We start from the raw sequence: 12,020 nt of genomic DNA, 5'->3' as shown, positions 1-12,020 counted from the left end.
ATCACAGATTATAGTGTTGTGGTACTTACAGTTTTTCTTGCTTGATGTGATCAAATGTTGTGTGGTTGAGTGTCTTGGAAATACTTGGTTTGTAGGATTGCAAAACTTAAATCCTTGTTTAACCTTCCCACTTGTTTCCTTCATTTTCTCTCTCCTTGATGCCCACACAAATACAAACCTTCATCCTCTCAGGGTGCTCGGGCTGTTGCAGGTTGGCTGCTACAGGTTTGGACTGAAGGCTGCTTCCCTAAAATGAAGGACTTCTTGCTGGGGGGCACCTGTACCCCCATATAATCATTCTGTGTGTATGTGCTACACTGCTCTGGATGGGGAAGCTCTGCTCTGGATTTTCTCCAATTTAATGGCCTCAGCTCCCACCCTTTGCTCTCTCAAGGCAGTTGGACTTTCATCCTCTCTTATGGCTCTGGCCCAATTAAGGGAGGATGCTGAGAGATTTGCTTTAGTCCTACAGATTCCCTGTCTGGCAAATCTCAGTAGGAGTTTTTTTGCTTGGCTTTGGGAACTTGGAAAGAAAGAAGGAAATTTAATTGCAAGAGGTGCCTGAGATCATTAGTCTATTTCCAGTACAGTCCACAACTGGGACTTTCTGGTGCTTTGGTCTCTGTGGAGAACAAAGCAAAGGAATAGTTGCAAGTACACAGCTGTGACAGTGCAAAAGAGACTCCAGCCTTTGCTGAGGCATCTATCAATGCATATATCAGGACATCATATGACACATGGCCATGTGTTGAGAAGCTCTTACGAGCTGGAGGCCATTCCCAGATTTTTGCATGTCAGAAGGAAAATGGCTCATCCAGGCCATGTGTAGTTTGAGTACTCAAGCCTAGGACAGAGCACTGTGTCTCATGTCATCTAGCTTTACACCTCGTTGTTTCTCTCAGTGCTGTAAAGACATGGACCTATTTGAGCCATAAAGGTCCAGAGGGTCCAGAGGAGGCCACAAAGATGATCAGAAGGCTGGAGTGCCTGCTATGAAGACAGGCTGAGAGAGTTGGGGTAGTTAAGCCTGGAAAAGAGAAAGCTCTGGGGACACCTTTTTATGCCTTTTAATAATTAAAGGAGATTTCTAGGAAAGATGGGGACAGACTTTTTAGTAGTGATAGGACAAGGAGTAGTGGTTTTAAACTAAAAGAGGAGTGAGTCAGACTGGATATAATTAAGACATTTTTTACACTGAGGGTGGTGAAACACTGGCCCAGGTTGCCTAGAGAGGTGGTAGATACTTCATCCCTGGAAGCATCCAAGGTCAAGCTGGATGGCATTCTGAGCAACTTGACCTAGTTGAAGATGTCCCTGCTCCCTGCAAGGAGGTGACCTTTAAAGGTCCATTCTCACCCAAATGATTCTATGATTCTACCATCATGCTGAAGGAGTTGCATATGCTTGTTGGAGAGGGTGGTTTGCTGGCCCAGCTCTTTGGGTTGTCCTTCTGCTACCAACTGACATTTATAAGCTAGAGCAGCTCCCTACCTGGAAAACAGGTGGCATTCCCAGCCATCTCATGCAGACATATCCTCCCCACAGGAATGTCCCATGCTCCCAAAGCCTACCCAGTAGCCAATGTTGCCTTCTACCTTTTCAGGGAATAACTCTCTCTCCTCAGCCTCCAGATTTTCCCTGTTTTGGGATATTTTTCATAGTCTTGGTACAAGGAAGCAGTAGCTGACTTTGGCTCTGTATCATAACCCAACTAATGCAGCACCTTTAACTCTTCTCCTCCTTTGCTGTCACCACCTCCATGCCTTAGGGTTGAACTGGTTTTAATATCAAAGTCCTGGGCCCCTGCTGATATGCTGGAGGGTACTGGGGGCACGTGGTGAGACAACACCTGTGGATGAGGAGGTGGGAAGGGGGAAGAAGTAGCTGCATTAATTTTATCCTGCTGCTGCTACCTTAGGCCTGGCACCTTTTTCCTTTTTCTTTTCTTCTTTTTCTTTTATTTTTTTTTCTAAACCAGCCAAGAAAAATAACTCTGGCTCCAATATTTATACTAGAGGCCCAGGAGCTTATAATATAGCAGTAAACTGTCTCTTTTGAGAGCTCATCAAGACTGCAGTGTGATGGATAGAGTCCTAGCCAGCTGCATGGTGGTAATGTTCCAGAAGACAGAATTACCTCTTTTTGATTGAGTGCCTGGTCTTTGCCCACCAGCTCAGGATCTCAAAGCACTTTGTGAACAACAAGGAATTAAAAGACTTGTCATGACTGAAACAGAGAAATGGTTGCTCTTTATCACTGGGGAAAATAAGGCACAGGGAAGTCAAATGAATTGTTTGCCCCCAAGGTGTAGTCCAGGAGACCTGGATTTTATTGCTTTTAATTGTTGCAGGTGGACATCCTGAATTTGGAGATAGGCTTGAATTTTTTAATTTGGCTTTTTTCACCTTCTTTTTTTTTCTTTTTAGAATACTGAGGTTTAACTGATTTTTCAACTGGTTTGTATCTCTTTTTCTCTGTTTTTTTAGGTTTGAAGTATAATCTTGCATCCATTGCTGCCTAGAAAATGTCTTATGGATCCATTGATGGAAGTGGATTTGGGAGCAGGAATCCATTTGGAGGCCCTTCAAGACAAGGCTATCAACCTCTTGGTAAAGTATTGATCCTTTGCTGTTAATTTATGCTGCTTTACTAACTGGGCACTCAAGTTTTACATGCTCATGTTTGGTGTGGCTGGTTGATAAATATCACACTCTCTCCAGAGCTCATTCCTGAGAGTGCTTTGCAAAGGCAGACATGAAACTTTGGTTGGATTTGATTTGTATGACCAGGCACCACATCCTACTGTGCAGTGGTGGGTTGAGCTTGGCTGGATGTTGGGTGCCCACCAAGTTGCTCTATCACTCCCTTCCTCAGCAGGACAGGATGGAGGGAAAATATAAGGTGGGAAAAAAAAAAAGAACCAACATGGGTTTTGTAAAAAGCAAAGGTCACACATGAAAACAAAGGAAAACAAAAGATTTCATCTCTATTTCCCATCAGCAGGTAATGTTGAGTCACTTCCTGAGAAGTAGGGCTTCCATATACATAGTGGTTGCTCTGGAAGACAAATGAAATGCTTCCTCCTCCTCCTTTCTCTTAGCTTTTATTGCTGAGTAGACATCATATGGTATAGAATATCCCTTTGGTCACTTTGAGTCAGCTGTCCTGGCTATGTCCCCTCCCAAGATCTGGTCCACTCCCAGCCTACTGGTGAGGCTGGAATATTGGAGACAGAGCCTGGATGCTGTGTGAGCTCTGCTCAGCAGTACCCAAAACACTGGGGTGTTATCAACACCTTTTCTTGTTTACCAACACAAGGCACAGCACTATGAGGGGAAAACTAACTCCATCTCAGCCAGACCCAACACTTATGCTCAGGACTTGAGGTAGCAACATGGAAGAGGAGCACTGATTAAGATTTTGGAGGTATTTTGGAGGAGTAATGTGGAATATTCTCTAGACTTGCTCATGTCTTTCCTCGTCTTCCCAGCATCTTGCAAGGATTTTGTCTAAATGGTGTTCTACTGTAGGTGGACTGATGATGGGAATAGATCTGAAGGTGTGCAAAGGGCAGAAGTCTTTGCTTCAACACAAGGTATTGGCTGCTTATATCTGGAAAATGTGCTCAAATGTGGCAAAAGGGTCAATAATTTGCTCAGGAAATGATGAAACAATTAACAGTGGCTTGAAAATGACCACGGATTCTTGTTTTGGGTGGCATGTTTTTGATGAAAGACCAGATGTGGTTTCCTCCCCTGTTTCTCCCTTGCCCTAAGGACTGTAGAAACACAGCAGAAGAAGGAGAAAAACATCCAAGTGACAACCGGTGTATCTGAAATGGTCCAAAACCAACAAGTCACATCTGCTCTTCATAAAATCAAATTCATAATGTAACTTCCAACATGGAGTGCAGCTAACAGTTACAATGTCCTGCTTTGGTGTGTTGAAGGTGTTGACTCTACTGTATCCCCTTCCTGACACAGACAAGTTGTAGGAGACATTCTTTGCCAGAAGTGGGTAATGCAACTATTATCCCTGTTGACATGGGGCTGGCTTCTGTGTGGAGGTGGAAAGTAGGTCTCATCCTGGCCACTTCTGATCAAGAGGCCAGCCCACGTTGGCACAGGCAGATAAGACCAGATCTCCAGCTGCCCAGATGTAGGCCAGCTCCTGATCTGGAGGAAGAACTGCTGTTGGGCTGGATCTAGGTTAATCTAGTCTGGTTTTCATCAAGCCTTGTTATCTGGAACATATTCTTGCGTTGAATTTTGGGCCTGGGTCTGACTCTGACTTGCACTGCAGGGTGAGGCAGCAGTGGCTGTGGTGAAGGCATAACTGGGAGTTCAGACCTCTGCAGAAGCATCAGGAAAGGGGACATTTTAATATGGTTAAGAGCTGTGTTACTGCTTTGTACCAGGGAAGAACATTTTCCTCTTCTTTTGCCTCTCTACAATTGCCTTAAATTTCACATTAAGGCAGCCTGACTTCATTATTAAGTTTTGAAGGTTGCAGTTGTTCTTCGAGAAACATTTGGTTGTTTTGCAAATAACTGTTCCCCCTGGATGGAAATATAGAGGAAGCATAGAGGTTTCTCTGTTTTCTTATGAGTTTTGATGTAATTATGAATTTTTTTCTTTGAACAGGGAGAAGGAATTGAACTGAGTGCAAGTTGTCAGCTCAGTTGTAAATAATGATTTTCAGGCTATTCTACAAGGCAAAATTTAAGACATAAAAGCAAGGAAGAATGAAATACTTGGGCACAATGAAAGAACTGTAAGAAAAGGGAATTGAACTGTGGACTAGATAAATGATGAAACTCAGTGCATTGTAGTTTAGGGTAAAAAACCATGAATACTTACTGTGCTGTATGAAAGGACCACTATTTTTAATGCAAATACAGAGAATAATTCAAGACAGTTGCAATCTCTAAGTATTAGAAGAGAGAGCTCATTGTGCCCAGCTTGCCCATCTTTTGGCAGTTACTGATGTGATGTTGAAGCCACACTCAGTGGATTGCAAAAAGCAGCTGATGTGGAAACATCAGCTGTCTTGAGCCTGTCAGATGCCCAGCCAGAGCGTGTTAACATGTTTGCTTATGTCTTAGAGTTGAGTGCTGACTCCCCTTTCATGCACGCCCACATTATCTTGGGTGGCATTTGATGGACACATCTCCAAGGTCTTCCATGGCTGATCTTCCCAGCAAGTCAAAAGTGGCTATGGAGTTGCTCAATACCAAGTTGGTTCCTTGGCTAGGTATCTCTGTGGAAAGGAACACAAGGGAAGGGACCTGGCTGTGTTGGCCAAGGGCAACTTGGAGAAACTTTTCTCTTTTCAGATGTGCCATCTCAAGCTGCAGAGCTCTCCATGCCTATGTGCCTTGGGAGACTGAGGAATACGGTGTGTCTTGTTGTAGTATCCCCAAATATTGTAATTAATTAAGTGTCAGGAGAGGGTAATACAGCAAGAATCCTCTGCCTCCTGCTTCTGAAAGCTGGATGACTGGCTGGCTAAGGAGAACTCCTCACTGTATTAGATCATTGTATGGCTGGAACAAAAGAGCATGGCCTTCCTGCCAGCATAAGTATGTCAGCTCACAGTGGGGGCAGGTCCTGATGAACATGTTTTGCATGTGCTCTAGACACCTTCTTCTTTTTATATCTAATAGATAAATACACCAGGTAGCAGCACCCCTGCCAACAGTTGCTGCCCAATGGCAGCACGGGGTCTAGTGGGGATGTTCAGGCATCCAGCAGAAACCCCTGAAATCCTGCAATAGTAAAGGGGATGACGCTGCTTCGTAGGCTTTTGGTAAGAAGTTGGCATGGAAGTGATATATAAAGAGCAAGCAGGTTTCAGCAGCCTCAGCTTCTCCAAGGAGCTGGAGGCTTTTCCCAGCAACTGGTTGTACAGCAGGTAAGGAAAAAAAAACAAACCACACGGGGACTTTGCTTTCTTGAACCTTTAATTTCATGAAGGAGAGCAAAGAAAAAGGGGGCTCAGGTTTGGGGGGTTTGTTTTTTTGTTTATTTAATAAAGGATGATATCAAGAGGGTGTCCTCTGTCCTAATACCCATCTGTCTGTCTTGGCTGCATTTCCCCCATACTCAATCTGAACACACTTCCCAGGCTGGGAAAGATTAATTCCATGAAGATGCTTCCCTTGGCCTTGGGCTGATGTGATGATGGATGGATTTACAGCCCATCATCAGGCCATGCAGCTGTTGCCTTTGCTGACCAGCCTAGTTGGGGAGATCCTCAAGCTCCATTGGTAGCAGTTTTGAGAGGAATCCCAGAGGCAGGTTTTCTTGGGAATTTGGTGTGTCTGGGACATCTGGGTGTCAGACAGCTCTGATTCAAACTCTGCTTGTGGTGGTGTTGCTGGATATCCAAGATTTCTTGGAGAAGGGTCAGGGGAGGTGGGGGAAGCAAGTATACTTTGTATTGTTGCTATTTTTCCATCGGATATTGTCGGGAAGGAAGAGAGACTGCACTCAGCAAAACTCAAATGTTCTGTAGCCTTAACTGGAGAGCACTTTTAAGGGGTGTCACAAGGAAGACCACCTGAATTATTTGGAGTGTAAGCAGTTTGGAGGGTTGACAGTGTCATCCCACAGCCAGCAAAACCAGTGGGGAGCAGCAGGTGGAGGTGTAAGCCATGACCCTGCTCTGCAGTTGTGAGTTGTGACCTCCTCCAGCAGCATCTGTCTCCATTCCTTGTTCTGCTCCCAAAAATCCATGCGAAACCAAGTGTTTTCCTGTTTCTTTGTAGGAGCTTCTCTGGTCTTCAGATGTGAATGAGTGTTTCATGAAGTTAGAAAGTAGGTAGTGAAAAGTTGGGTTTGTTTTTATTTTTTAACCGGAGAAGTGAAAAAGATGGAAATTACTTCCAGTGATGTTTTTTTTTTAGGTGATGTGACATGTCTAAAATAATTGGAGACCAAACACTGTATAGCAGTAGGAATTAAACACTGAATTCTTATCATTTTGGTGTGTGAAACATGCATTCTCTACCATGTTCATCCTGTCCTCCCAAACCCACCTTTTGAAAAAAAATCTGCTGTAAACAGGGAATTCAAATAGCTTGACTTAAAATGCCACAAGTCAGGAAATTTTTAACACTGCTTTTGTTAACCTCCCTGTGCCCTGGACATTAAATGCCAGATTTGATTGGGTGAAGGTAATTTCATATTCCAGAGCTGCAATGTTTCTAGGTGTACTCAAGGAACCATTGGGCCAGTGTTTAATTTTATTCTGACTTCATCTAGACCATTTTTCCTTCAGTTGCTCATGAAGGTGCCATGTGGGACACTGGCCAGAGTTGCATGCAAGATATATTGCATGTGGGTCTTTCCCTTCGTCTGCTAGCTTGGTTATCTTGTCAAAGAACAAAATTAGATTGGCCCGTGCAAGTTGTTCTTGGCAGTGTTTGCTGAGTGTTATCACCCAATTATCATTTCAGGACTTAGCAATTGTTCAATGATTTGTTCTAACATTTTTTCCAGGAATTGGGTCTATAATTTTCTTTGCCCTCTCCTCTCTACCACCTACTTGCTGCTCTGCTACACCAACAAGTTCCTGGGTTGTAAGTCCCATCTAAGTGCCAGCATCACTGTCTCTGTCCTGTCCTAGCAGCTGGAACATCTTTCTGTCCTCTTCTTACCTCTCCAATCCTATTTTGCTCTTTTCTTAGCAGTTTTAGAGAATGTTTTTTCCTTATTAAACCCCACTTGGAGTTCATTGTTACCTCCATGTTGGCGAAGTCCCAGAGTTCATATTCTGCATGGGAAGGAGATGTTCACACCAGTTGTGGCCTCTTTAGTGGGATGGGGATGGCAGGAGCTCTGCTGGGGGCCCAGGTTCAGTGCCTAATGCTGAGCTAGATGTTCTGTGGACAAAACTCACACAAAAGCTTTTACATGAACCAGCACTGTACCTTGACCACCACATGGTCTCATTGCAGTTCTGGGTCTGGTGGCAAACCATGGGAGGGAATCCACTGCCAGCTTCACATCTTGATAGTACCAAGTGCTAAAGCACATAACAAACTCTGAAGTACACAAGGAGTCCCCCTGAGGTTAATGAATATTAAGCAGGTGATTAATGCTTTTGCTGTATGTGGACCTGAATGCTGCTTTGATTTTGCATTAACTTCTCAAATTCTTTCCAACATTTGCAATGCTATTGAAGACACACTGAAGCCCTCATTGTCTGCAGCATTGTCCAAAGGGTCTGGAAAGTGGTCTAGGTCTGATTGTGACAACTGTTCCTCCCTGGAGTCTTGAGGGACCCAACCATGTCCTTAGAACAAAGTGTCAGAAAGAGTTGAAAGCAGTGAAAACAAGAAAGAAAAAAATCTTTGAATCTTTTATATTCAAAACTACTATGGAATATTAGGGGTGTTTTGTTTTGCTCACCAGAAGTTAAAACCTTTAAAACTGAAGGATTGGACTGTATCTTGATCACATTCAGTAACACAACCTAAGTGTGTTTTTGGAATGGAGTCGCATCAAGTGTAGAATAGAAGGAAGGACAAAAAGTATGAATTTTGTAGCACTTTTTATCTGCCATGTGTAGATGGGTTCATAAAAATGAATCCAAGGTTTCCACCTGGACTGTAAAGAAAATGGTTTGTGTTATACAGCACCAAAAAAAAAAAAAAAGACTTGTCAAATGTGTAAGAAGTTTCTGAGAGTCTCAATGATTGTCTTATTTTCTTGTAGTTTTGGGGACACAGAAGTAGAGAATACAGGTGTTGTATTAAATATTAATTGGCCTGATACAAAGTGCTGGTCAAAGCCTAGATGAAAATAATACTGAAAAAATCATCATGAGATAATCTCTCCCACTAGACAATCAAGACTTCTGTGGCATGTACAGAGAAATTCTTTCACATAATTTCTTTGCTAGTGTGCAAGGCTTCCAAACATTATTAGTTGATTTCCTCAGTTCATTTTTCACTAAATTTAGAGGATATTCTCTGTTTTACATCCAGTTCTTAGAGATCTTAGCAGTGATTTAATGAATTAATAAGCATAAACATAAGAAAACATATTAAAGAATCATGAACAGCATGTCTTATAGCAAAGGGAATTGCCAAGAGAATTAACTTTCATACACAAATTAACTTTGCAACGGTTTGTTTTGAAAACCTCTGCCCTATCCCTTCTGGCACTTCTAACATTGTAATAACTGGTTTTGCTATAATCTTAGTATTTCAGGGGAGTGAAGTGGTTATGCATTTATTTATATAACTAGCAAAACCAGAAGACACCCCTGAAATAAATGTGTGTTTTAATGGAATATGTGAAGATGGGATGACAACTTCATAGCACTTTAAAAGAAACAAGACCAAAAACCAACAAACACCCAACCAAAAAAAAACACCCCAAAAAACCCTTTGGCTAAAGGTGATTTTTTTTTTTTTTCTCTACCAATTTGATTTGCTACTCTTGGTCATCCAAAGCCATATTACTGTAAACACATAAAAATCATGCTGGTAGTCCCAAACTGTAACAGAAATTGAGAAAGAAAAGGTGCTGGTTTCTACTTAGCCAGTTCAGCTGGAAGTACATTTAAACATCTCATTATCTCAGAACAGCTTGCTCCATTTTCCACTCAACTATGGTCAAACTAGAAGCAGCTTAGGAAGCTCCTGTCCCCATGGTCTGCTTGTTGTATGGGTAGAGATACCTTGAGAAGGAAAGTAGAGCAGGATGCAGCCCAGGACACAGTTGGCTTTCTGGGTTGCAAACACACGTTGCCGGCTCATGTTGAGCTTCATGTCAAGCTCCTCTTCTGTAGCTGTTTGCTTTTCCATCAGAGCTGTCTCACCATGCACATAGAATCATAGAATGGTTAGGGTTGAAGGGAACCTTAAAGATAATCAGGTTCAACCCTCCTATGAGCAGGGACACCTCCTACTAGACCAGTCAGCACAAAGCCTCATCCAACTTGGCCTTGAGCATCTCCAGAGATGGAGCATCCACATCCTCCCTAGGTAACATATTCCAGTGCCTTACTACCCACATAGTGAAGAATTTCTTCCTGATGTCTAGCCTAAATCTCCCCTCTTTTGGTTTAAAACCATTCCCCCTTGTCCTATCACTGCCCTCTCTTGTGACAAGCCCCTCCCCACCTTTCCTGTAGCCCTTTCAGGTACTGGCAGGTGCTCTAAGGTCTCCCTGGAGCCTTCTCTTCTCCAGGCTGAACAGCCCAAGCTCCCTTAGCCTGTCTTAGTAAAGAGAGATGCTCCAGCCCTTTGATCATCTTCATGGCCCTTCTCTGAACCCTGTCCAAGAGCTCTATGTCTCTCCTGTGCTGAGGGTGTAGAGCTGAAGAACTGATTGGCAGCTCTCTTCTGTAGATGCACCTCTCTCTTCTGCCTGTGTGGTTTCTTAGTATGGAGAATCACTTGAGGAAAGTGTAATTTCTTCTGTCCTCTAGCTGTGGTAGTTTTGTACAGGTTGTCATCATGAACACTTTGATGTGCTTTCACCTTCTTCCTTTGGCTGCAGTGCAAATTAAGCAGCTGGAGGGGGAAGTGGAGCAGGTTTTGCTCTTTGGGGTGCTGCTTCTGCACACATGGATGTCGTGCTGAAACCAGTCCTGAAGACTTGAAAACAATCTTGAAGAACCACAGATCATGCAATGACTCTTGAAACTATGAAGAGCAGGGTCTGTCTCTCACAACCTTTAATCGTGACATCCCAAGTAGTACAAGCCTTTTATTCTCTGGTTTCCATGCATGCCTTTCTGAATTCCACATCCTTTCTTGGCCAAAATGTCTCTTTTTTTCCCCTTCTTTCTTTTTTTTTTTTTTCTTTTTTTTTTCTTTTCTTTTTCCTTCTATTTTAGAGAAGTTCAGGGTCGGAGACTGACACTTACGTTGCTTCAAGACTATTTACCATTGTCGTCCATGTTCTAGTCCTCAGCATCATGAAGGATGGACAGCTCAATATCTCTTGCCTGGTGACACTGGGGAATGTCCTCAGTTCTTCCAAAATGCAGAGTAGCTTCCTTGAGCCAACATGCTATTTTTAGTTTTAATTTGGCTTAGTCTATCAGAAAAACTTGATTGTTTTGGCCCTGGCGAAGACCCATATGTCTAGCAGCTGGGCATGATGCCATCTTACCAGATGGCCAGCAGGGCAATGTCCAGCACAACTGTGTCTCATCTCCTCTGCTTGGCAGCACATGTCCCCAGGTGACAGTCACCATCCAGTTAGAACTTAAAACACACCTAGGGACTGGTCAAACAAATGTGTCATTCTTAATTCAGCCCCGTATCACAATAAATTGGTTGAACAGTCCCACATTACATCCTGGTTCACACTGTCCTGTGTGACTTCTGGTCTCAAAACTGGAAGGATATGGATTCGATGGATGGACCACTCGGTGGATAAGGAATTGGATGGATGATCACACTCAGAGAGTAGTGATCAATGGCTCAGTGTCCAGATGGAGACCAGTGATGAGTGGTGTTCCCCAAGAGTCAGTACTGGGACCAGTGCTGTTTAACAGCTTTGTCAGTGACATGGGCAGTTGCATTGGGTGCAGCCTCAGCAAGTTTGGTGACAACACCAAAGTGTGTGGTGAAATCAACATGCTAGAGGGAAGGGATGCCATCCAGAGGCACTTTGACAGGCCTGAGAGGTGGGCTGTATGCAAACTGCATGAAATCCAACAAGGCCAAGTGCAAGATCCTGCACCTGGGTTGGGGCAATCACAAGCACAAATACAGGTTGGGTGGAGAATGGATTGAGAGCAGCCTTGAGGAGAAGGAACTGGCAGTGTTGGTTGATGAAAACATCAACATGAGCCAGAAATGTGCACTTGCACCCCAGAAAGCCAATTGTGTCCTGGGCTGCATCAAAAGAAGTGTGGCCAGCAGGTCAAGGGAGGAGAATCTCCCCCTCTGCTCTGCTCTGCTCTTGTAAGACCCCACCTGGAGTACTGTGTCCAGTTCTGGAGCCCTCAACGCAGGAAGGACATAGAGCTCTTGGAGCAAGTCCAGAGGATGC

General features: G+C 43.6%; 1 protein-coding gene across 1 annotated transcript in view; it reads left to right on the top strand.

Annotated features, from left to right (window-relative positions):
• Positions 1 to 2,524: 2,524 nt before the first annotated feature.
• The window catches only part of TSNARE1 (t-SNARE domain containing 1), a 334,963-nt gene continuing 325,467 nt past the window's right edge, over positions 2,525 to 12,020 (top strand). Inside the window, exon 1 of the mRNA XM_010000548.1 lies at positions 2,525 to 2,609. Coding sequence (XP_009998850.1) covers positions 2,525 to 2,609 — 85 coding nt within the window. The remainder of the gene's footprint in view (positions 2,610 to 12,020) is intronic.

Source organism: Chaetura pelagica, unplaced genomic scaffold, assembly GCF_000747805.2.
Source record: "Chaetura pelagica isolate M959 unplaced genomic scaffold, ChaPel_1.0 scaffold96, whole genome shotgun sequence".
In the NCBI taxonomy this organism is placed as follows: Eukaryota; Metazoa; Chordata; class Aves; order Apodiformes; family Apodidae; genus Chaetura; species Chaetura pelagica.
Note: the sequence above shows the minus strand (reverse complement) of the source record. Positions and strands in the feature narration are given on the sequence as shown.